This window comes from Camarhynchus parvulus, chromosome 11 (genome assembly GCF_901933205.1).
Source record: "Camarhynchus parvulus chromosome 11, STF_HiC, whole genome shotgun sequence".
NCBI classification, from domain to species: domain Eukaryota; kingdom Metazoa; phylum Chordata; class Aves; order Passeriformes; family Thraupidae; genus Camarhynchus; species Camarhynchus parvulus.
The window spans coordinates 16,070,562-16,097,546 of NC_044581.1; the positions used below are offsets into that span (position 1 = coordinate 16,070,562).

The window sequence follows — 26,985 nt, forward strand, 5'->3', positions numbered from 1 at the left end:
TTTAATAACCCTTGAAGAACACCCTTCATGTCCCAGTCTGTGCTTGCTCTTTCTTGGTTTAACAGGCCCAAGCTGGGCAAGGGAGCAGATCCCAGGGCCTGGGATATGGGATGGGGACAAGGGGCACACCATGGGATGGGGACAAGGACAGCAGGATGCTGCCATGGCCAGGGGGCGCACGCCCCAGTGCCATGCTCCCTCAGGGCACTGCATGTTCCAGAGTGCTGCTGGAAGGTGTGGGGAGGAACTGAATCCCTGCTGGGGAGGGATCCTTCCTTCTCACAGGGAAGGAAGGATTCACCAAAACAGACCCAACAGCTGAGTTACAAAGCCAAAGACCTGCTAGAGCTGAAAAGGGCAAACTAATGGAACTAACAGGAAGCAAAGCCCTGGATGATTCAGCCAGAAATGGCCCCTCAGATATTCCAATGCATTTTAGAAGAAAATCTAGCTAAGCAACCTAATGCAGAAAGAGGTTTTTCTCAGAATAGCAGTAGCAAATGCCAATTTCAAAATTGTAAAACTTGAACTAACCATGTAAGTACCAAGTTTCCTTTCTGCTTACAACAGTTTCAAGACAGGACATCTGGCAAACAAAGCAGGTGACACGAATTTGATTGTGAGATAGATATAATAGAATAACTGAACCAGCAGAAATTCATTCTACAGGAACCTGTGTGTGGTATTTTGACTACATTCCAAGGTAGATGTGAAAATGGCTCCACTCACCTGCAGTTTCAGAAGCATTATTTGAACCTGTAAACATTGAGCATTGACGTAATGGTACCTTTAATTTTTACATTATTGGATTTTACTGCGTGCCATATATGGGAGGCATTCATAATCTCCATCACCACCTTGCAACTCAGAAATTATGCTATAGGGTGTTTTATGCACCTTCCATTGCACTGAATTTGTGACAGTTTAGTAAACCTCAGACCTCGGTAAAGCAGCGAAAGGCCTTTCAATCCAGCATGATTGACCACACAATTAAGTCTGAATGCTATCATGACTCAACAGTATTCTTTAATCTCTCTGAGAGCCCCAGTGCAGAGCTGAAGCTGTCGTCACCAATTCTATAATGGACATCAGGGCAAGAACAAACAGAAGCCAGGCTTACTTCAAAGACCAGCGTCTCATTAGTGGGTCCTGCCGCGTAGAGACTCTCGGGCTGGTTAAAGGAGCGTTGGTAATCAAAAACTGTCCCGGCAAAGGGGAACTTCCCTGGCCAGTCGATGGTCCAGTCTCCTGTCAGGTAGTACCTGCTGGCCAGGCTGCGCACGGCCAGGTAGCTGGGGGAGAAGTGCAGCTCCTGCAGCTGGATGCTGCGCGCGCCCGCCGGCACCGTCACCACCGCGTAGTAGTCTGTCAGGAGAGGAGGCAGCAACCAGTTGGCAGCTGGCACACACAGAGCTGGCTCATCTCCCTGAGCCCCTTTCAAAATCAGCACACTTCAGAAGATACACCGCTCTTCTGACCCACCAACTATTTTCACCAGGAAAAAGCAGTTCTGATTTTAACATCCCCCCCCAACCCCGCCCCATGTAGCCTGCAATCAGAGTGGCTCTGAGGTATTTCAATTCCTGAAATTTTTCCTTGTGATTAAAGGCAAGAAAAAGCAAGTTCACCTTAGAAAAATTCAGAACACACTAATGGTGGCTCCACTGTAGCTTTTGCTGTAGTTCCCTGCAGTAGCTGAAGGTACTACTGCCAAGCACAAGGCCTTGTGAGGTGAGGTGCACTGGGATGCAGAGTTTTCACAAAGCCCTGGATTCCAGAGGATCTCCCTGCTGCCAGCCAGGGCTCCATTACTACATCCTGGACAATTTCCTGGCCTATATTACTGCAGTAAGGACACGTCTTATGACCAATAGCAAAGAGATGCTCAAAATACCCCTGTGCATACTGAAATCTTATCTGAGTTTTATGTCTGAAAAACTGCAGCACGGTGAGATTATTTCCCAAGAAGCCTGTGACAGTCCTCTATGGAAAAGTCCACCTCCCAATACCTGGATCTTCTGCTGAAACAGCTTCCAGACTACTTAATTTGAAAATGGACATGGAAATCCTGTCATGTTTGGCATTATGCTGTGCATTGCTTTTTATATATTCCACAGTCCCATCCCAGTCAGAGCTGCTGACAGCTATTTTTTCACTTGCCTGAATCCTAAAATCTCTTTCCAGAGGAAATTCACATGTGTAAAGGGAAAATGTGGCTTAAGAAACAAGAGAATTGTTTAACTGACCAAGACTTATGCTCAGAGCCTTCTTGTTACCAAGAAACAGGAGAAATGGGAACTCTCACTCTCCCTGTGATTTTCTGCTCACATCTGGACCCTCAGCCACTGCCTGAATGAGTAAGGAGTTATATATATTGCATGGGGACACAGCAGAGCAGTGAGTTGATGGTCATGGGGAGCAGTTTTCCTTACCATTAGCTTTGTGCTGGGTCAAGTATTGGCCTTTAAAGAACTTGCACGTTGAATTATCTCCTTTACAAACTCCACAAGCATCCAACACAGCTTTGGAACCAAGTCCATGATCACACCCTACTTGCTGCAACCAAAAGGCACAAGTGAAGGACTCAGACAAAAGGGAATTTGAAGAAACAGCTGCATTTTCCCTAGAGGAGTCAATTGCCCACTAATAAAAAAAAGATAGACATTAGGATTGTAAGAAACTTAATTTTATCTTACTTCACATATTCCATCAATACAAACATCATAGTTATTTGGAGAACACAGAGTTCCATCCTTCACTTTGCTGGACATTGCAAAGAAAAAGTCAAAGTCTTCAGCTGTGCAATACAATTTACATCTGTCTTGCTCTGGGGAGAAAACAAACAAACAAAGAAACAAACAAAGACAAGGAAGTATTAGCAGACCTGCACTGTTAAAGAGATAAAAAGCATCTTGGCTGTTCTTTCTTCCTGTATTCTAGAAGATAAGCTACAAGGATGAACTGTGCATGATGCCAACTTAGGACATCAGAATGTAGCTAAATAGAAATATAGCTAAATAAAGTACTTTATATTACGCTTTTTTAAAAGCACATGTGAGTTTGCTTGTCCACACAAAGAATTAAGAATTCAAACTCAGTGTAAAAGCATTGCCTTAGCCCTGCTGCTGCACCCTGCTTTCAGTTCCACTGCCTCACAGGATCAAATTTCATTTTTATCAAGATAAATGGGAGACTGCAATAATTTTATCTGAAGTTTATTTAAAATTTGGGAGAGAGATAACATGGCACAAATGACCAATTCAGCTGAAAGCTAGAACTGCAGCCAGACTTCCCCCTAACAAAAGTATTTTTCCTCCAACAAATCCCAACCATTGTGAAATTTGTCCTTACATATGGGCGGTGTCTTATGCTTATAAAGGGCTGATGCAAAACCAGTCATGAGATTATAAATATTATCACAACTGCTGAAAAGCAGAGTTTTAATACAAATTGAAGTGCAACAAATAAAAGTTTTTAAGAACATGAAATTGGATTCAAAAGAGAATCCTTTTATTGTTAAATCAGTAGCTGGATTTCCAGTAGTCCCTTCTACAGAGGCAAAGAATCTGTGACAATTTTGAAAACCAGATCGTGTTTCCAAGAGGATAAATGTAGATCTTGGAGGAGCTTTTACAAAGCAGCTGAGAGGAAGGATGGGCATTTTCAACTTCAGAATCACTTGGGGACCTCTTGCTTTTGACAATTATGCCCCTTGACCCTAATTTTAGGACTTTTTTACTAAACACTAAACTTTTTTACTCCTCTCTTTAAAACCAATGTAGGCCACCTTAATTTCTATTAAACAAGATGTATTTCTTGCCCTATTATACAACATCCACTCCTACATGCTGTGAAACTTCTTTCCTCTGTTCATTAGCATGTTAGAATATTTTTAAATACCTGTGAAAATGACCATAAAAACTTTTGAAGAAAATATAATCATGCTATGAATGATTGTGCATGTATACATTTAATTATATTCATTATCATCAAAAGCAAATTTGTTCATGTGCTGAACAAGGCAGCTATGATGTGAGAAAATTCAGACACTTTTATGCAAGTAGTGCTTTTGAACTGGAGAAAATATTTGTTTTAGCTGATAAAAGTGAATACTGATTCAAAATATTTGCAAAATTAAGATGCATAAAGTAAAAATAAACTTGCTTGTGCAAAATAACAGAAATAGTTATTGAGACCTGAACTTGATAAAGATCTCTTAGTAAAAGATGACTTCAAAAAATGTATGCCAGTACATTGTTTGCATTTCCCCTTCTCATGGGACCATACCAGCAGAAAAGTCAAAAGGTTGATTTACTGTTACATTTTGAAATCTGAGAACATTCCAAAAGAAGGAAGATTCTGGTAGTATTATTGTGTAAGCTTACATTTCCCATGCTGGAAATTCCATGGAAATTGTTTTGCTTGGGTTTCAGACTAAGCAATATGGAATATAAAATGAGAGAGAGAGGGGTGGCAGCAGCCGGGGAGTCACAGTGAGGACAAGGACTCCAATTCCCAGCCCAAATCAATCCTGCATGTGCCTGCAGGCAGGATCCCACAGCAGCCTGGCTCCAGCTCTGCCAGACAGCAGACACATCTCCCCCAGCCCCAGGAGCCTGTGCCTGCTCACAGGGGGTGATGCTCACAGGGGGTGATGCTCACCCAGAGCACGCGGAGGAATGGGCGCTCAGAGCTCCCTGTCCCTGAGAGCAGGGCCACTCTCACCTTCCACTTTGGTGTAGGGCTTCCACTTGTAGAACCAGCCCCGGAAGGGTTTGCTGTTGTACTCGGCACACTGCAGGGCTCGGAAGTCCAGGCTGCCTGCTGGGCAAGGCTGCTTGTTGCAAAGCTGATACACACGGCCAGAGCCGGGGCAGAACTTCCCGCCGTACTGCGGCCTGCAAGGGAAAGAAAAAAGGTGATTTTGCAAAGCCTCCCTTTTGTGTGATTGGCATGCTACACGTGTGTGAGGATACAGGGAACAGGAGAGGACATTTTGCCCTGGGAGATCAGCATTTCTTATATGGGCCATTAATTTTCATGGTTCCTAAAACCAAGCAAAGCAGTTGACATGAATTATCTACTTGGATCACTGCAGACTCAGCAAAGATGCAACCATCTAGAGGTGAGTCATGTTTGCACTAATTTAAATTTATAGGGCTATTTGGTACTGGCCGGGTTCAACCTTGTTATTCAGCTATTTTTACTCTGCTGTAACCAAGGAATGAACATGTGCAAAGAATTACCTATCACAATTAGAGTTAATAAAGGATAACATAACACTGATCAAACAAAAAGAGGATGAATGATTACATTTGCTTGTTCATTTATTTTGTAAATCATTTTGAAAAAATGTGCTTTTAAATAGTCAGAGGAAACAGGGACTGTGCATAGTTGTCCTGCTTTAGGAAAGTGCTGGAATTCTGAGGTAATTTTAAACATGTCACATCCACTTCAGCAAACCTCACCTGGGCATTTCCCTTCATCTTGGCCAGAATGGAAAGAGCATATTCTATTCCTTTGCTCATACCTCACATTATCAGAATATTATTTTTTAACCATTTGCTCTGTGCTCAGATATTGTAAAACAATGTAAAATGCAAGAGTTGCTCTTTTGAACTTAGCAATTCACTGATGTCATTTGTGCAGTTTCACAATGCTCAAATACACATCTGCAAGCACCGAGCCAAGTCTTCAAAATAACAAATTCTAAGAACTCTTTGTTGTATTTCTGGCATCCAGTGAAAAGAAATGTACCAATGCTATACTTACACTTATTTATATAATGACTTTTTTAAAAATTTGGGAACTTACATACTTGAAGAACAAGACATCAACTTTGAGTGGACAGCTTTGCCCATATTATACACACAGTAAGGAAAAAACCCAGAATAATATAAAACATACTGAATAACTGTAATATATTAACTAAAAGCAAAAATTTAAAATTCTGAGAGTATAGAATGTACAATGGAAACATATTGTTTGTTGAGATGCCTAAACACTATGTTGTAACTATTCCCCACATCCAAGGATCCCATGCAACTCCTGACTTGCTCATGCCTGGAGTAGCAGGGAGACAGCTCTGTGCAACATGGAGGAGGAAATCCAGGTGCTTCTTCTGTTTGCTGTGGTATCAGTTTTAACTCCCATATGTCTAACCCTCTAACCAAGCTGGGACTTGCCTTTTTTATGTTTTACTTACACAATATCTGTCTTTTCCAGAATTCTGGGCTGCAAAACAGTCTTTCAGAGAAAGAGATGGAAACCCACCTGTTACAGTGTTTAAAACTGTGTTAAATCACCAGTGCTGTGGAAAAAACCACAACAGCTTCCACTGACTTCCCCTGAGGTCACCTGCCAGCTACACTGATACTGGATATGATGGTGAAGGTCTTAAAGCCAAATTTTCTGTCCTAGTTGGTGGCAATCCAGCCTGTGTAGGGCAGGAAGGATATGGAACATCAGTGAAATCAGGGAGTGTTTATGTTGACTGTGTGCAATTGGTGAGAGCTTTGAGTTAAGGCAGCCAAACTGTTGGGTGCTGACTCAATTCCCTACAGACTTTCTTTACAGCTTCAGCACATGGAGGATTTTTGACCTCCTTCAACCTCAGAGAAAAAATCTGCTTTAGTGTAAGGAAAAGAAGCAACCTCCTTCCAAGAAAATGCCACCAAATAAGCAATATAATGGAATTATTTAAGGCTAGATCGTGATTTCCAGCCGCACTCTTGCATTTAAGGATGGGACAAAATTCCTCCAAACTAAGAAAGCTCTGAAAGAGGCATTCTGTTTCCCAGCTCCATGACAGCATTTTAATATTACAGTACATTCCCATTACTGAAACTGTTGGCTTGAGAGTGATGGAAACTTCTCCACCTTCATTTTAACCAACAAGATGTCAGTAGGAGTTAAGTAATTCACAGGAAAAGAGATGGAGATCTACAAACACAAATTCCTGTGGAAATACTATTATCCACACTGAGAAAATCATGCTTTTCTTGAGGGTGTTTGTAACACCAGTAGGTTTTAGGACTGGAAGCTGTTGGTGTATCCACACATACAGTGGGATGCCCTGCACAAAGGACATTCCAGTATTTCTGTAGTGGTACAGTTCCCCCAGTACAGATACAGCCTAAAGCTTTTACCCCTCTGTGACCCCCTCCTGAGCTGACATAAACAGGGTGACCTGCATAGGGTCTGGCTGAGGATGATTGGAAAAGGGAGAAATTTGGTGAGAAAGGCCAACGAGAAAAAGTCTCCAAAGACAGATTTGGAAAAGGAGTCTGAGTGCAAAATGGTAAGTACTCCACTCCATATACGACTCAAACACTAAAATGCTGCAAGAGCAGCTTAAATTAATTCTAGAGTACCCTTTTAAGTAGAGTAGAGGTAGAACCCTTAGAGTTCCTAAACCATGACATTCACTGCAACACAACACAGAGTGAGAAATACTGAAATTCATGTGATCAAGGAAAGTATTTAATGCAATACCAAATGAATTAAGACTCTGAAATTCCGGACTCCTTATTTTCATGTTTTGTAATAATTTAATTTAATTAAGAACCCTTCTGCTCATCTTGTGTCAATGTTATGATAGTATCACAAAGCTTTATTAATCTGCATGAATCTGAAAGGTCTACAATGCCTTTCACAGTATTTGTATTTTAGAAGCATTTTAAATGGCATCATTAATTTGCATCAGTTTACATCTCACATTTTCTGTAATAACTGTTACAGATGTTATATACAAAAGATTTTTTAAAGTGTGTTCAAGCAGTTTTGGTTCAGTCTTCTGACTGCACACATGCCTACAACTCCATTCTGCTCTGCTGAACAATGCACTATTGTGAGGTGTAGGATGCAGTCCCACAGATATGATTCAGGTACTAATTTAAATCTCTTGGGCACTCTTTGGGTTCTTTCCCAGCCAAACTATTAAATTATGCAATCAATTTCTATCTTGGAAAAGTACCTCAACTGTAAAGTGCTGTGGTGTATGAAAACCAGATCCATGAAATTACACTGTGACAATTTACAGGAACATAATGATTTTAGCAAATCTGCCCAGCTCTGTGGACTGCAGATGATCCCCGTGGGTGTTTGTCAGTGAGAATTTGTGCACAGCTCCAGTGGGAATTCCAAAGCCATACCCAGAGCTGCTTGGGTGCAGTCATAAGGGCTGCCTGAAAATTGGCAGGAGGATGGGAATTGAATGGTTGGACATTATTTGCAAGAGAAGGATTTCACAAACTCATCAGGTAACAAGATTTTCACACACAGCAGGCTCATGCTGTATTCCTCACTTGCCCTTAAATTTCTGGCAACATGGGTCACCTTTAAATCGCCAGAAACTGAGATATTTTCCTCAGTGTTCATAAGATGTCAATCATTGTGATTTCATTTTAGAGTCCAGTCAGTTCTTCACAGATCCACACCCTTGTTCTAATCTAATTTTCAGAAATGTTGTTCGTTGTCATTTTCAAAATTTTGCTATCCAAAATCATCTATCAAGCTTTTGAACAAAACAAACATCAGCTCCTACACAAATCTGGATTAGGAAAAGTGACATAAATATATCACATATAAAATAACATACATATATGTATCAAAATATATAAACATCTGAAATACGTTTCAGAAATTCAGAAAAAAAGGAATCATTATTCTGAATTTTTAGAGGTTAACAATGAACAGGGACTAGTCCTTAAATCATTCTGTGTGGCATTGAAAATAGATGATATTATTTTTCTTCTGATTCCACATTAATACAAAATGCTGTGATGTCAAATACAGCTACCTGGACATTTGTGCACTGTTGTGTGGCTTATTTATACTCCTGTCATTCCATCAATGTAACTCTGGGAGAGAATTATACCATTTTGTCTTTGCCCTAACTGGATTACCCCTAAGGCAATGGAATTAAATCTAGTGAAAACATGATCCAGCTCTGGTAGCAAGTATGACTCGGTGACATCTAATCTTCATTAGAACAGACAGTTCACCCTGAAGGAAAGTTCTAAATGCTACAGCAGATGACACACTTCATGTTGAAGAGATTCTGCTTGAAGCTCTCAGAAATCTTTATCAATCACACCATGCACCAAACTGAACCATTTCCACTACTGGACATTCTCCTGTCACACAAGGAGAGCAAGGGGGAGCTTGTGCATAAATGCAGAGAACAATGTGCAGCCATACTCATTCAGCAAGAAAAGCAGGGACCAAAGCAGAAAAACCAAAAAAAAAAAAAATATATATATATATATATATATATATATATATATATACACATATGGCCTCTGAGACCCTGCATTCTTGTGCTAAACTGCTTAACAAAGGAAAATATCCAAGTAATTTTATTTATGAAAATGAACTGAGAAACAGCAAAAAAGGTTGACAAAACACTCTGCTACAGATCTGCAAAAATTGGCTTGACTGAGGGTAATAAAGACTATTTTAACTAACTCACATTCTCCTATAACACAGTATATGAAGCGTGGATATTATACTGCAGCACTGTATAGTAGATGAGAGGCTTCTTTACAGCCTCATATAAACTGTGTCATATTTTCTCTGTTTTTTATTACTGCAGTTTAAATGTTGCTTCTACTGTGTGCAATGAGGAATACATGTGTCTCTGCCTGCTGAATTTGTGTATGAAATAAAACAGGGAAATCCTTCTTTTCTTGTAAGCTGCAGTGAGTTGAGTACTTGGGAAAGATGCTGGTCAGCTAACACTTTTAATCTACTTTGAAATGCTTATTATAATGAATAGTATTTACAGAGATAAGGTATTAATTAGAGGCAAATAAAAAAATGTTTCATGAGTTAGCATACAATTCCAGGGTTCAGCAACTTTCATTTGACTCATGAAATATAAAAGAATGCAAAGAACATGCAAAGACAGACATGCAAAGACATCTGTCCTTATCATCCTGGATAATATGATCTCAGTAGAAATCTCAATAGCTTTTAAGATGTTTTTCTCCTGCTCATAGGCTGGCAGGTGTAAAAATGTCTGCATGGTGCTTCCTTAAATGTAAAATATAAAAGTGTACAATGTAGAAGTGTCTATACAGTGTTACCTTACTTCTGCAGCTATTTGATAAACTGTAGCATCCCAGGATAAATGAAGCAAGTTGGGCAGGAGATGTTGAGGACCTGCATCAGTCTGCAGCCGGGCTCTGCTTTCTGGTGTCAGGGCACAGAAGTGTCTGCCACCCACGGGCTGCTCGTGCTGGACACAGGAGAAAGCCCTACAAACATTTCCCTGCAGAAACGGAGCCTCCTCGTTTCCTGCCCTAGGAACATGAATAGAGTACAAACACTACCTTTTCATATCTGTGTCTTACTTTGGATTGTTGCAGTGTCTTTCCTGATAGGTGACCCCCCCTCCGCAGGTGCGAGTGCACTCAGACCACGGGGACCAGGCAGACCACTGGCCATGGACAGGCTTGGGCCCGTGCTCCCCGTACTGCACACACTGTCCTCTGCGACACCACTGCAAGACAGGCACACAAAACACAGTCAGCACCACCTGGGACATGCACAAAAGGAAAAAAACACCCCAACATTTAAAAGCTCCAGTGCTTGATCCTAACACAGTCACCCAATGAACTCAATGAATGGCGCGCAGCAGGACAAGGACTCTGCAGTGGGACATTGATCCATACAGTGGCACACATAATTAATGTTCTAATATTTGTCCAAGTTTTGAGTTGAAGATCCCTGGGGTAGCAAATTTTCAAAACTATTCTCTTGAAGAGTGTTTTTTTCCCTTACTCTTCCCCCAAAAATCCATGTTACTTTATGACACTGAGCTGCAGAGCCTCAACACTTCCCGTGTAATTTACACACAGCCTCCCAGAATTCTGCTAACATGTCTCCCTTTCATGATTCAATTTGGAAATATTGCACAAAGAGAAAAAGCAAAATAGAATATTTGTCAGTAACTTCAAAATCAAAACAATGTTCTGCTGGAAGAAATCTTTCAGATAAAGAAGATTTTTTGCATAACTATAGATGAGAGTAAATTAGAAGGTTCAACTGAAATAAATGCAAAAAAATGAATAAGATGAGTGTAAATTAGGAGGTTTGACTCAAACAAATAAGCTCTTTTAGTGGTGATCTCTGATGAAAATATGGCCTTAATCTATACAGCAAATAGTATGGCTTAAGGTATGCTCATATCAGAGTGGAATTAGACACATTGATCTAACTCCTGTTATAATTAATGTATTTTCTTACTGATTTAGATTTGCCAGAGATATCTGATCCCACAGCTCCTTGGGAGAGGCACCAGGCCCTGCCATCAGCCAGGTACAACTGGGAGGCCACATCCTGAGTATGCATCCCAGTGGAATCATTTACAAAGCAATCTCAAGGTCTAGGATGGCAAATCTGGAGCCATCTGGCTAAAACCAGTTTTAATGGGACCTTGTATTTGACCAAACACAGTCTAAACTCAAGTTAGGATGACAATATTTTATTTATACAACAACTTACCATACTTATACCACAAGCTGTTCCTTCTGCTGCGGGCATGAACTTTGTCTCACACCTGTGACCTACTTTGTGGCACCAAAGGGATTTGCAGATATCCTGAAAAGGAAACAGTACTCACTTCAGTGCTCATAATTTCCATTATTTCCTGGTATTTAAAAAGAGTAACCAATGAAACATGCTGTTGCTACCTTAAAAGACATATAAATAAACTTTTCTGAATTTGGAAATGCCTGGGTTACAGTTTCTTAGCACAGATGTACCCTATATATTGCCTTCTTGTTTATGCACCATTTCACTATATATTTCTTAAAATTATATTGAGTGTGAGATTATAATAGAATACAAACAGTGTTAAAAAGTTCATGGCTAAAATTTCATCATGTCTGTAGGGACTATAATACTGTGAAGAGACAGGATTTTTCTAAACCACAGAAGATGATATCTGGAAAGGCAGTCTGTGCACTGTGCTGTTCACTCCCTCTTCCGTGTCTATTAGCTGTGGAAGAAACACAGCTGCCACCCCTTGAATAATACAGTTAGTGTGTAATAAATCAAAATACTCCAGGATAATAGCAGGAGTAAAAGAAATTACCATACCTTTTTTCAGAATGAGCACTCCAGCTTATTTTAAAAAATGCCCTCTCTGAAGAGACCAGTAAGGAGTGTAACAGTCATTAAAACAATAGGTTAATCTAAATTAATCATTCATCATGAAGTCAAGAGTATAAGTTACATTTCATTGCTCTAAAATAACCCCATATATCTCTCCCAGGCTTTTTGCTGTCATAAAAGTAAAACACAAGAAACTGAGTCCTTCTTACCCCACACAAGCTTTGATAAAACTCTACTGCCTGCTAATTTCGCTTAGCACAGCAGGCAAGGGTTCATGGCTCATGTGGATTCAAGAGCCCTCCTTATGACTCCTGGAAGGAACACGTTTCCTTCTGAAACTCCCCTGAGGCTGGGATATTCCTCAAAAGAGGCCAGTGCCTTCAAAGCAAATTGCCAAGCCAGATAAGGCAGAGAGATAGCCCAGGCAGAAGAGCCCTGTACTTGTACTTTTTCAGTGTACTGCAGTTCTCTCATGCCATTGTAACTTCCCAAAAGTGCATGGATAGGTACCTTTACAAAGCTGAGGTTGCATAGTTTTGCTTTCATTCCAAATTGCCATTTGCACTGGGTATCAGCATCATAGATCTGCCCTGGCAGCTTGTCAGGGTACTTATACTGTCCTGTTTGCTTAGGTTCATCAATCAGGCAGGCAGCTTGAGCTGTACTATAATGAGAAGGTAAATTAATCATGACTATGATCTTGACATCAAAATATTTTAATTTGCTACAGACCAGCACAAATACATATTATGGTATACAGTACCTTTAAGTAGTTTTAGAGGTATGCTCTGAAACAAGAATATCTATGTGCAGGAGCCAAAAGTTCTTGACATCTTGTTGGTAGCCTGACATGCAAAGTTTTAAGGAAGCAGGAATTTCCAGGCTTTGGGACTGTTGTGACAACAAGAAAGAATGATGCCAAATTCCTTGCCTCCCTGTATTCCTGGATAACCAAGAGCAAGCTGCCCTCTGCCTCTTTCCCATCAGTGGATTCCCCAAATGAGGAGCCAGCAGAAGCAGCAGGCACAGTGTCCCATTGCAGAATTTGCCCTGTGTGGAGCTGCCAGGGGGCTGTAGCAGGGTGTGTGCTTTGGGCTGTGCAGAGCACAGCTCCCAGCTCCACCTTCTCCCCTTCCTCTCTGCCTGGCAGCCCCTGTGTACAGAAGGTCACCCCATGCTGGATTTGCCTCCCAGGTGTCAGTCTCTGGGACCATATGGCAGGATGGAGGGCTTTTAAGCTTGCAGTTTGCAATTGCAATTTTGTATAGATTTGCAATCTATGCAAAAAATATGTTCCATCACTGCAGCATGAAAATAGCCCCAGAACTCCATTACCTTCTCTGGCTGCTACTCAAAGATATTGACTGGGAATTCAAGGACCAGATCCACATAACTACCAAGGTGCCTGCTTCTCACTCTAAGGAGTTAATATCTAAAATGCCTGTGTTGCTCTTGCTCAAAAAACCTCCTACACATTTTTTAGTATTCTATATAGTCTACCCGTGAATAACAAAATAAAATAAGGGAAAGATTAATGTAATCATGAATTAAACAGTGATTGAAGAACAGTTCCTTTAAAGGCATCACTGAGTAATGACAACATGCTGGGAAAAAACCTGACAACCTTCCCTTTCTCCTTTTTTGTTTCTCCCAGAAACAGGATGTGAAAAATGTAAAATGGCCTTTACTCGTGACATGAGCTAGATCAGGAGAGAAACTCCAGTGAGAAAGGCCACTGATGTTAATTTACATTTTGTAATGACTTTGGTACCACTGTGTCTGCCCTCTTTTGTGTATGCTTCCTACTCCTTCTCTAATAAACCCAGCTGCTGACAGGAATGCCTGGGAAAGAATGACATGCCAGTCATTACTGCAGGGTATTCCTGGACGGTGAAACTCCTGCTTTGGAAACAAGGCAGGACAAAAAACCCTTCCAGGCTACACCACCTCACTGGTGCAGCAGCCCCAGCATGTGGGCTCACACACTGCAAGGGTTTGAGCACATTTTAAAGGAGGAGAATTTCACACTTCAGTAATTTTTATGCTGTTCAAGAATTCAAGCCCAGTTACTAAAGCTGCATTGCCTGGCACTGGCCCAGATTTACATCTGACCTACCTGAGAAATTTGTTGAGATACTGCCTGCTGCACACAGACCAAGAAAACACTCCATTGTTTCCAGTGAGTGTGGGAGACATAATATTTCCCTCAGCTTTTCTACAAGCATTTCCTTCTCCATCATGAATCATCCCAAAGCTGGAAAGAGAACCAGGTGGGAGAGAGAAAGTCTAGATTAAACAGAAGCAAGAAAAAATTTGGGGGTAAAGAAACACTTTCTGGGTAACAGCTCTGTGCTTGAACTCCACAGGGAAGATGGAGTTCCTCCCTTTCATTCCAAAGAGATGACAACTTATGTACCATACATAGTAGCATTGGTATAAGTTTTAATTAGCAGCAATTTTTGTCATCACACACCAATGGGAAAGGATGGTCAGGCTCCAAGGAAGAACTGTAACTGTAGAAAAAGCAAAAGCAAATAAAACAATGACCTGTGTATTAATGTTTGTCTAAATAGCTCTCTAAGCTGCAAAAAGTTTATCTGGGAAAATATTAAGAAAGTTAAAGCTTAATAATAGTGCTCTGTGCATTGTGTTTTAAAGCTTACAAGTAGATATTGTATTCAAAGTAAGCAAGCATTGTTTTAACCAAAAGTACGTGTGCTTATAGTGATAGAACTACTGTCAATGTGCTTTTGCTTTGTGTGATTAGTCAAAAAGCTTATAAAGTTGTAACATCAAGTTTTCTAACCTGCTACCTAGAATGTAAGCTGCTAGCATCTTCCCTTTGTCATAATCATGTAATGAGACGGATGCTGAAAAATAAACAGCTCGAAGCACATTCTATAGCAGCCCCATCCCATTCGTAGTCTGTAAATAAACCCCCTTGCCAGCATCCAGTGGTGCTGCACAGGGAGCCAGTGACAGGACACTGCACAGAGCAGCTGCTGTGCAGCTCCTGTGCTCAAGGTTTCCCAGTTTACCCATTTCCCAAAGCAGAACAGTTCCATGGTGGGGTGGATGGACACCACAGATCTTGTGTTCAGCCACACTTGTCCTTTCCCAGGGATCTGTCAGCTTACAACCTGCACAGCAGCGTGAGCCTGTCTCTGCAGGGACAATGCCTGCTGACATGAATGTTGTGGAGATCTCAGTCCAGGGAAACACCACCCACAGGAATGTGCTTTGCACACCATAACTGCCTTCCTGAGCAGAGGGAAGAGCTACAGAGCTCCATCTGCAGCAAAGGAAATGGGTGTGAATGAATAGAATACAGAAGTACGAATACAAAAATATTATTATTTTTTCTAATTTTAGGCACTAACTTGCTATATTATCTCAGGAAAATCACATTGGTTTCCTCACCTTTGTTATACAGTGTCATTTTGTCTAGACTGGAACTGTTTATTTGGAATAGTGCCTCTTACTGGGAAAACTGCCTCTTATGGAGTGTTTTGCTCAGTCTGAGTATCAGGAGGCCCTGCTTTCACTAGGAGAGGTTAGGATGATATAAAAAATAATAAGCAATAATAAAAAAATCACATTATAATTACAAATTATAGGGATTTCATTGATGTAATAAAGCTAATTTTTAGAGGTTTTCCTTTCCCTGTTCTGATTTTACTGACTGTATGGGACATCTGTGAATTTCAATGAGTTTGGGATAGAAATTTCATCATCTGTTACTTCAAAATTGTAGAACACTGGCGACTTTATAAAAGTAATCTGTGCATGTGCAGGGAATATCTCATTTACTGGACTCAAGCCTCTCCTGCTATAAATCATTACAGGCTCATCAGAGTTCCTGCATGTGTTGCCACCAGCTGAGGCTCCAAACTTCCTAAAATATATGGCTCTTCCTATAAATGGACAAAAAAAGCACCAATTGAGCCAGTGTTTTAGAGCCCTTCATAAAATAGTTCCCCTGCACCACAGCCAGAGAATCCCCAGTTTATAACCCACTGACACAATGGGCTCTGAACACCCAGAGGAGCCGTTAAGGTTTCAGGTAAAAACACAAACTTCAGAAAATCATTAAAATGTTTAACAAAACAGTGAAATGTCTAACCACTGAAGCTTTCAGTGGATCACAGAGTGTGATATTCCCCCCTGTGAAACCTTTGGTTAATACATTCACAGGGTACCTCAGCAACCCCAAAGCTGTCACAGTTTTTTTCCTTCCAAGAATCTCTGTATCACAGAAACCAACTTCTGTTGTCTCACATCACATTTCAGGTAGTCTCAGGACCATGAACATGACAAATGATCATAAAGACATTTTGTGTCTGGTGCAGGCTTTTCCCAAGAGATAAGAAGCATTTTATTAGGAGCATGAAAGTATACCAAGGAAAGGTGGAATAATATGTGAATCAAAGGCAGTGGTGAAAAAGGAAAAAAAAAATAAAATTCCAATTTGACTCTCTCAAAGTAAATAAGAAGAAATAAAAAGGGAAGAGAACATCAAGAGACTAAATGGGACAATTCTTGAAAAATAAACTATGGGCCTGATTCTCTTCTAATACTGATTGAAAGGCATTAAAAATGTACTGAGGTCAGTGAAACTGCATTAGGTTGACAGGAGGATCACACGATATTCACATTACATATCTGGTTCTTTGAATGCTTTGGCACAATTCCCACAGGCCTCAGTGGCAGCTGGATTACTCTTTAATTCCTTGCTTCCCTTCAGATGTACAGAAACCTGTGAAAGGGTCACTCGTGTAGACATTAGGTCATAGTGTGCACTGCAGAGCATATCAGTGCAATGAAAACTGAATAGTCCTGAAGCAGTCAGGCAGAATGGGAAGGCTTCATGCCTTGACCAATCAGCAGAATGCAGCACCACTGCTTTCCAAAGGTTTTCTGTGCATTTATGTTGCTGAAAAATAAAGACCTTTTAACTAAGCCTTGATGTTAGGTTTGTCCCACACAGAGAAACTCTGCTTCTCTACTGCCACTGGGGAGACAGACTCCAGCTTGAACTGTGCTAAACTGTAAATCAAAACCATGCACAAAATTGTGGAAATTATTGGGAGAAAAAACAGCAGAACAGCAGAACAAAACCTGATCACCTTGTTTAGATTTAATTCAACAATCTGAAGAATAGCTGAAGCTCCACAAAAGATTATTACTGGTTTTGTATGAGAGACACCATGTTCTAAGAAAAATTACAGTCTTTCTACAGTAGAAAAAAAATAGAAATCTAATGGACACAAATACAGAAAGGCAGAAACCATTACAAAGGTGGGTTTTACCCAAATCACTCATTAAACAGGTAGAGAGAACAAAGGACAGGTTCAAAAGTTTTTTAAACAGTTTTTTATGAAACACTGGATTTTCTGGGAAAAGGAGACCTCCAAGAGACTCAGAGAGATCACCTCTCCAGTGAAGCTGCAGTAACCTGCAGCAACCCCTCTCTTTTTGGAGCAACCACAGGGATACCAGAATGGATTTGCTTACCAGAAGATGGGAGCAGTGTGGGAATCTCAAAGGTATAAAAGAGGCCTGGCTTGTTCTGAGCCCAGCAGAGCACCACTGGTGACCAGTCCCCAGCTGTATGGAACAGTCCTCTGTTCACTACCATTCCTTGGGCTTCCAAATTATTTATATTTAGAACGTGCCAATCCAAATTTAACTGATTTATATTAAATAGGCTATGTTTCCATTCACTTACATATTTGTTTACAGAAGAAGAAACTTACTTGTGTCCAGATTCATGAGCAATTGTAAAAGCCAGTCCAAGGCCTGTGTCTTCATTAATGGTGCAGCTGCGGTATTTGCTGCACATGCCACTGATGGGTGCAAATCCTGGAGGAATGGAAGGAAGGAAGCAGTAAAATAGCTTGTTCCTCTACAGAATTCCAAATTCACATATCATCTGCACTGGTCCTAATAAGTCAGTTTATTTTGGCACATAGAGACACTTGTCTACTCCATCAGGTTTATCATGTAGGAATTACAGCAGACTTTTATTTGACAATTAAGGAACTCCTATATAAAAAGCATAAATCAAATCTAACCTCTCCAATTACACTTTATTTGTAAAAATTATTCTCCCCCCAACCCACCCCACCATGCCTTAACTGCTCTCCAGTTAGGGAGGAATCCCATGCAAAAAAAAGGCAAGCAGTCCCAAAAAGAAAATAAAAATGGAGTGGCTCAGAAATATTCTCAAAATCAAAAATATTCCTTGAAGAGGTGACAATCCAAAAATAATACTGCCCTGTCGTCTTCAAGAAGGCCAACAACAAGATACACAATGTGCAAAAATGGACTCTCTATTTGAGGCCAGCTCAGCTCCTGCTGTGTGCAGGCCCAGGTCTCCCAGCCCGTGTGTTGGTGTCACACCTAAAGTGTCACAGGGCTCGTTCTTCCAGGAGCAGATGTCAAATCCCGTCAGGAGGATGGCGTGGTCGTGGCGCTTCCCGTTCTTCCCAACCAGGGCAGACTGCCACTGGCAGAAGCTGTTCAGGGACTGGTCAGCGTGGTGGTTGATCAACAACCCGCCCTGCAGGGAGGGATGGACACACAGACACACGGACAAGGTGTTTCCAGCAGCGCGTGAGAAAGGAGATTGAAAGAGTAACAGCTGCTTAGGGAAAGGGGAGTTAATATTTCATATTTGTTCCACATCAGCTTATGTATTCCCATGTTAACTGTCTGTGATGGCTGAGTCAGCTGATGAGGGAATTTCTTACAACTGTAAAACAAAACTGGGCCTCTCCCCAGAAACACAGATATTTCCAAAGCTGGTGGCTGGAATTAGTGTACAAATAGATTTGATTCCTGAGAATGCTGAACACCAAGCCACATTCAATATTGTGATTATAATGTATTGTAATTACTGGGGAAGAAGAGTATTATCCAAGTAGCTCAACCCTTCACAAGTTTCTTTCCAGCAAAAGAGATTTTTGTCTTTTTTTGGCTCAGCACCCTTGACACAAGAATTGTCTCTGCTCCCACCTTTTGTTACATGTTTTCTTCAGTTTGGGACTTCTGACTCCTTGCTACTTCTGATCACCACACATTGGAAAGCCCAGTTCAAAATTATTCCATTTATTTAAATACTCATTAAATAGATTTCTCATTCCAGCCATTGCTCCTCAAGGAAACGCTAGAAAATGTTAGGTTTTATCTTACTGGAAGCATTTCAATGTTTCTAAAGAATATTTATAGGAAATGAAGAATTTAGAATCAAAACCCAAGAAGCAGTGAAAAGTAGAAAGTCTCATTTTGGAGATTTTGGCAGTTTTAATCTTCTTGTCACACTCTATGCCTTAAGAAACCTCCCTGCACACAACATGGGAGCACCCAATGCTCCCAATGAACAGCAGCAAATGAAGTAGCTCAGACAAAAATTCTGACACAACTTACAGGCTCGTGTTCCAAAAGAAGCAGGCTCACAACAATAATGTTTATATCACTTCCAATTGTTCCATCCTTAAACAGACTAGAGACCTGCAATGATTATTGGAGAGGAAATATCACCTACGTGCATAATCCCTTTTTAATAAATTAAACATATGTACTGAGTTATTACCTCTGACTTCAATTTTCAGTACTAACTTATGGAGTTAGATACCTTGTAGGATTAACCCAAAAGAGCTCAAACCAGAGGAATTATGCCCCAAACTACACTTAGTCAAAAACCTTCTATTGACTTCAATGGGCTTTGATCTGATCTTGCTCTCCTGGATCAAGTGTAATTAAGGCCAAAGTTCAAGCTCAAGTTTTGCAGTACAAAAGTAAAGAGCAAGGCCATGCAGGAAAACATATTTCTAGTCAAATGATATCAATTTTATAGAAATATATTTGTGCTTTCTCAAAAAAGTGTTTCTAGGAGACGTAAGATGAAACAGATAAATCTTCATGATATTAACTGAAAGTGTCAGTTTCAGAGTATCAGCCTTTTTTGTACTACAAGGAAGTATTTTAAAATTTAACATTTTAAATACTTTCTAATTATTTTTCTTTACTCTACAGTACTGTTGCCAGAGCTGTGATGTTCTAAAGATGTGTATTTAAAGGCTTGTTGATAATAGTAGTACATTAGATGAGGCTTGAAGAAAGGCTTACATGAGGTGTCTCTGCTCTTTTTGTTATCAGTATTTGTCTAATGAAAGATCCCACTCTGACACACCAATATTCCCCAGAGAAAAGACACCTCAGTGACACCCCACCTTACCATGTTCATGACTGTTAAGATATATGTTGTTACATTTTCCTTGCCGTGTTTCTCCAGCATTTTTTTATCTGCCACAACAAGGGTTTCGACATTGAGACTTCCATTTTTCTGAATTTTAGCAGATGATCTTTTGAACCTCGCAGAAGTCCCGTACTCATCTGAGCGAATGTAGGTCTCTTCTGTGGGTGGCTTGGGTGCATCTAAAAGGGAATAAAACTGTTTTGGAAAGAGTTCAGATCACCCATGAACAGTTCATCAGAAAATGAAGCATCACAGGTTTAAAGCCTTAGATTATTTTTATAGCATGTGATTTAATACTTCTGGCTGAGTTCTTCCATATTTATTAAAAAAGACCTGATTCATTCCTGAGGGAAGGACTGCTACAGGGAGAGAAGGAAATGGGAGAACCACATTCGTATTCAATAAGCAGTTTAAAATAAGGAATTAATCTAATAAAATGGTAGCATCTGTGCAAAAAAAATACAACAGAATTTTTAACAGAGTATCTGCATTTTTCCTGTCCTTTTGATAACTTCCTGAGGTGTTTGGCATGTGCTACTTACATAGCAGTTGGCAAAAAAGTCCTTTCCACTACAGATGTCCATGGGCAGTACAGAAATCAGATACACATCACAAGTAAATTCCTGCCAGCCTGATATTGGGACTGACATTGGGCTTCCATGCCAAACTGCCAGGAGATTATTCCTGCTGGGAATGTATTTATAGAGTCAGGCAACACCAAGGATGGCTTGACAACAGGCAGTGCACATCCCAGTTCTAGGGAGCATTTTCTCCCTCTGTGCTGGTGTAGCATGGGCAGTGGCACAGCTGGAGAGTGGTTTCTGCTCCAGTTCTTCAGGGAACCAGAACTCGGGAAGAGAAATCCATTTCCCACGTCCTACAGAGCTCCTGCTATCCATCCACAGGTTCTTCTGCATCAACCTGCTCTGCCTTTGCATCAAGAATTAACTCAAAGGCCACTTTAGCAAACTCTTTGGATAATAATGTTGGGTTTTTTTTGACACAGGATGTGACAAGACAAATGAGGGAACCTCAGGTAATGAAAAAACCCTGCCTGTTCCTCATCAGAAATTTATTCCAGAGAGCTAAACAGACCCTACTTTCTACCCTGCCAAACTGGGGAATCAAGAACGCCACAGAATGCACAACAGTGGTCTGCTTTCAAGAACTCAGCTTTCTGATGTGCATTTAACATACAAAGGACCAGGTTATGGTAATTTTCAAGTGTATCACTCATACACAACCATCCTTTAGAAGCTCAAAGAACTTTTCTATTCTGGAAGCACATCAAGACACAAGGACAGGCCTCACCCAAGAGGGAAGGGCTCAGTTCAAGGTACATCAGTGCCCAGGTAGTTTTGAAGGCAATGCAGCTCCAGTGCTTTGGACACACATATCCATGAGCAGAGACATTTTGCTCTTGATTATATCCGTGAGCAGAGAAGCCTTGCTCTTGAATTTACCTCACTGCTACCCAGAAAACCTAAGCAGCAGCAGTTTCATGCATGTTTTACTAACTATAGTCGAGTTAACTCTCATGATCTAAAAGCATTTAGGTTGTGACAAAGAGCTTGGAAGATGATTAACTGGCTTTTCTAGTGCTTACAAAGTCTCTGCACATGAAATTTTAAAAGATAATATGTACAAGTTGATGGGACAAGTTATTTTTATGACACCCAAGTGGCAATGTGCTCTTTCCTCTTACTGCTCAGCAAGCTTGATTTCATTCTTAGGTTGGGATAAATTAACCCTGACTAGGCAGGGTTAATAGCAGAGGACCCCCTTTTGTCAGCCTGAATTCTCCATCCCTTTGTTCATTTGAGCTGAAACCTTATTCCAGGTGTCCAGATTGGATTTCGCTGAAAATTTTAAATTTATATGACTCCAGATCTCAGAATAAGACCAGGAAAAAAATGTAAAAACTTAAAAAGAGGGGAAAAAAAAGGCAAGAAGAAAAAAAGTACCAAATATTCATAGAAAAAGGGCTCCCTTTACTAGGGTAATTTCTTCTGCATCCTATGTTTTCCTCTACTCAATTAAACAATGGCATGTGATTTTATTTGTATTTTTTTTGTTATTTTTTAGAACTCCTTCCTTACTCTAAAAAGGTTACAGGTATGAACTGCACAAAGTGAAAGACCATAGGGTGTGAAAAGAAAGAGTTTTGTGGGTGAGGTACTTAAATGCCATCTTGCTGAATCACATCCTAAGAGTGTGTCTGACATCAAGTTCCTAAACAATGATATGTAAATCACTTTTACTAAATTCATCATAGTTGGATGCTAACTGCATGTTCTTCATTTAACATAAAACCTGCTTGAATATGCAGCTGAGAGCTCGTAGCTGTAAGTGAAATTATTGAATAAATAGAGACTTACATGTAGACTTACAAAAGCAAAAAGTGTTTTAAAGAAAATTCAGTTTCTCAATTACATTCCCAGAATCACTGGTTACTTCTGACCTCTCCTGTGTCTGTGACCCATTTATAAGACAAGAATAGCAATATCTTCTCACATCCCAAGAGGTCATACAAATACAGCGTTCAAAATGCTCTCCTCTATTATAGGGATAAGCACTGTGTAAAAGCTCAAGAGGACGTGGATAATTCTCATTTTGGACAAGCAGTCACAGGAGGAGCAGTAAACAAAGCACACACAGTGGACAATCCAAACAAAATGGGCCAGTGTAGAGCAGTGTAGAGTGCCACCAGCCCTAATCTGCAGCAGGAAAACCAGACAGGAGGGAAAGGGAGGATGTAATGAGGCAGTTTGGGATTGCAGTAGAAGACAAATGTTTACAGGTTGAATCACAGGCTTGTGCATTTGGCAATTGAGGGTTGGCTTTTAAACCTGGGGGAAGGATTTCTGAAATTTTAACAAGCCGTTTGTTTTCAGCCCTCAGTCTCAGCCAGCCACCTTCCCACTAACTCCTTTCTCATTCCTTCCCTTCTATTTATTTTCTCCTTCTTCCTTACACACCTTTGGAAAAGGAAGCTGCTCATTTTTTCAGAACTTCTGTAGGAAGTTGGAAGAGTATAAGTGGACTCAGGCACTGTTTTCAATACTGTTTGCAGTCCTGGAAACCCTCATTAAGAAACTCAGCTCAGAAGCTGATCAGCTTTCAAAAAGACTCAATTGAATGCTAAAAGTACAGATATAAGGTCCAAGGGGGCTCTAAAATGTTCTGCAATTTGAGGGCCTAATGAAGGACTCAGAATGGATCTTGGCAGGATAATATATTTCAATATATTTTTAAGACATGACTCCAAAATCTTATTTAAACAATTTACATGGGTGGTTCTTTTTGAAGGTCTCAGTTGCTGAAAATTTCATTATCAAATGGTGAGTTCTGAAAGACTTTTTCTCTATCCTCTCAGAAATGAATGATTTTGAAGCTTTTTCCTCCATCTTCAAGCCTAATTAATTTTCTATCCCCAATCTAACAGAGAGAAGTTCAGGGACTTGGCATCTATCACTGCGCAGAATTGCTTACTGAAAACTATGTCAATGTAAAAAAAAAAATCACCACTGGGATCTTTTAATCTAGGCAAAGCACACAAAAACTAAACAGCAATTCTGATGGCTTAATAAAGGAGATGATTCTATGAACTTAGAGAAAAACTCAAGTTTCTCATATGTGTTTCACGTTAGAAATATATAACTTAAAGTTATTACTCCTCCATCCCAAAGGGATGTGAGGAGATATGAAGCACCCCTTGGGACCACCACAGGACCCAGCCTGAAACAGTCACTACCTCAAGAAAGGAGAGAAAGTTTCCTTACATACATTTCTTGCGACGTCCACAAAAATGCTGCTTTTGGAACTGTCTGCGGCGGTACCCGCTGGGGTGCGCGGGGTGCGCGCGCGTCCTGCGCCGGCCCCGGGGGGAGGATTTGGGATGGGGCCGGGCTGGGGGCCCGTGCACCTGCCCCTCTGCAGTCCTCTTGTACAGCACGTGCGGGTGGTGCCCGGCGGGGGATGTGTAGTTGTGCTCCCGGGCCAGGCGCTGAGGTAACGGGGAGATGAGGAACTCCATCTGCCGCGTCCGTATCAAACCTGACTGCAAAGAGACACAGCACCACACATCAGAGAGCAGACTGTCAGCTCACAGCCACTGACCCTCCTGCAAAGCCCACACTGACCACAACGTGCATCTTGACACTGCTTAGCTACTCAAGTTACAGAATATTCAAGTTGTGATCTGGATATTCTTCCCATTTAAATATGCATCGTTTCCTTTTGGAGATGACCAGGTTTTCCATTTGGAAAAATATAAACCAGGAAGGTTGTGGAATGGTGTAGTGATTAAAACCATGACAGTTGTGCAGCACAGCACCTTCACACAATAGCATGGATAGTTTCATATGCAATTTTAACCCATTCTTCACAATACAGGTTTGTTTGTTACAGATTTTTCAAGTTATGATCTGGATATTCTTCCCATTTAAATATGTATTGTTTCCTTTTGGAGATGACCAGGTTTCCCATTTGGAAAAACACAAACCGAGAAGGCTGTGGGATGCTGTAGTGATTAAAACCATGACAGTTGTGCAGCACAGCACCTTCACACAATAGCATGGATAGTTTCATATGCAATTTTAACCCATTCTTCACAATACAGGTTTGTTTGCATACAGGATATACATAAAAAGGAAACGCTTTTGGAAAACACAACTTCTCATAGCTTCACAGCTTTTTCACAATAAGGTATTACCAAACAGGAGTCCCAGACTTAACGGCATTCCAAGTAGAAAATGACATAACAGGTCAGCAGCACAAAGCTGAAGCATCTGAACATTTAAGGACCATCATTCAATAATCAACTCCCTGCAATTTAATCATAATTTAAACACAATGTAAGATGTATACCCTCCTACAAGGAAAAGCTAATCAGTAAAGGCAAGCATCTGATTGTTTTCCTTCTTGGATCTCTGAAAGACACAAGTATGGGAAAACTACACTGTAGTTTTCACATAGGATCTGTGCATAAAACTGCACATGTGATGAAGTGTTTCCAGGATCAGGGCCAGGGAAATGTGGGTGGCACTGAGGAAGTATTTCCATGCAGCTCATTAATCAGTTATGATTTTATTTAATTTCTTGGTTTTGTAAAACATGTTGTAATAAACACCCTTTTTTACAGAGTCAAAAACCAAAAAGAAGTTTCATCAGGTAATTCTATTACATTATATACGTAATACTAGATACAGATTTTTGGTTTGGATCAGTGAGGCTCTACCATGTGCCAGCACCCTCCTGCCAAAACTGACATCCCACGAGGACTACATATCTCTTAGGCTTCAGAAAAATATGTGCAGACAAACAAATGTCAATTGCAAACCATCTTGCCCCACATCTTGAGTCCTCCAAGACCATGATTCCAACCTCCTTCCTCAAAAATATCTTTGAAAATGCACACATGTCACATGTATCACCTCTTCCCTTCTGAAATGGATGTTCTTCTTCAGGGCAACCTCCCAGGGCCTGAATGCCATGGGTATGACAAGAAGAGCAGTTTGGATGCCTAATGTAAGTACTGTATTTTTTAAGGATTTGTGGAATTTTCTGTGCTTTAAGAACTGTTTCCCAAGAGGAAAACTCAACACAGTGAAAAGCAAGTGAAAATTGAAAGTAACATATGAATCTTCACAACTTTAACTGCTAACTAAACCAATGCAGAAACTGATTTTAAGTCTATTCCAGGTGGAAAGATTTATCAAAGATCTACAGGTCCTCAACAGACTACAGTCATCTACTCCACTCTTTTCACAGAAATTCTTTTCTGCTGATCCAAATCAAAGGCAGCTTTGCAGTACTCCCCAATATAAGCACCTTTCACAGGGACCCAATAACAGAGGTCACAATGTCACACTGTGATCTCCACACTATGAACTGAGAGGGTCTAATTGCCCTCTGAAGTATAGTAGTAGTAATAAGAATAAGAATAATAACAACAATAATAAAAATAAACCCCACACAAATTATATTCTGATACACAATTTTCCCATTCTCTTCTCTTCAACATGAATTCATAATTATGTATCTCAGCCTGTGTCTACTTAACATTCTAAAAGAAGGTTAAAGTTGCCTCCATCAATAAAAGACAGGTTTTAAATAATTGACAGGAATTTAACTCGCCTGCTCACTGCAATAAGTTGGCATATTTCAAATGTCAGATCACATTTGGTCATGACAAAGTACTTTCCTGTAGGGAAGATGACCAATATTTTAATCCTTATGATGTGTGTCATCACACAATTTACAACTGGTTCTGAGAGGCAATCTTTATCTCCAAGGCACTGATAATTGGGCACTGCTAAGAGATTTTTTTTTCAAGCTGGAAAACAGAGATGTAGTGAATCTGGTTCTTATTTCCCCATTTTAAAGGCTTCCACATCTGAAATTATTCCTGTAGGATTCATTTTGTAAATGATTCGAACCATATGGAACAAAAAGGGGGTTCTACATTTTCCTGTAAGAAACTGCCCCTGATGCACATGAAGTCTCAGCCCCAAACATCATTTCTATATTTAACATTATAAGGGTGGATTGAGAATTCATAATTGTGGGGGAGGAAGTGACTGAATTCTGGGCCCTACTGTATT

General features: G+C 40.4%; 1 protein-coding gene across 3 annotated transcripts in view; it reads right to left on the bottom strand.

The window, feature by feature from the left end:
- The window catches only part of ADAMTS18 (ADAM metallopeptidase with thrombospondin type 1 motif 18), a 78,077-nt gene that overhangs the window by 25,489 nt on the left and 25,603 nt on the right, over positions 1-26,985 (bottom strand). For all 3 annotated transcript variants that reach the window (XM_030956019.1, XM_030956020.1, XM_030956021.1), the window contains 13 exons: positions 24,167-24,440; positions 20,360-20,559; positions 19,549-19,632; positions 18,523-18,682; positions 17,877-17,982; positions 14,237-14,374; positions 12,631-12,784; positions 11,509-11,604; positions 10,356-10,504; positions 4,726-4,898; positions 2,697-2,827; positions 2,433-2,556; positions 1,121-1,365 (listed from right to left, as the gene is read on the bottom strand). In XM_030956019.1, the coding sequence (XP_030811879.1) occupies positions 1,121-1,365; positions 2,433-2,556; positions 2,697-2,827; positions 4,726-4,898; positions 10,356-10,504; positions 11,509-11,604; positions 12,631-12,784; positions 14,237-14,374; positions 17,877-17,982; positions 18,523-18,682; positions 19,549-19,632; positions 20,360-20,559; positions 24,167-24,440 (2,034 nt within the window). The remainder of the gene's footprint in view (positions 1-1,120; positions 1,366-2,432; positions 2,557-2,696; positions 2,828-4,725; positions 4,899-10,355; positions 10,505-11,508; positions 11,605-12,630; positions 12,785-14,236; positions 14,375-17,876; positions 17,983-18,522; positions 18,683-19,548; positions 19,633-20,359; positions 20,560-24,166; positions 24,441-26,985) is intronic.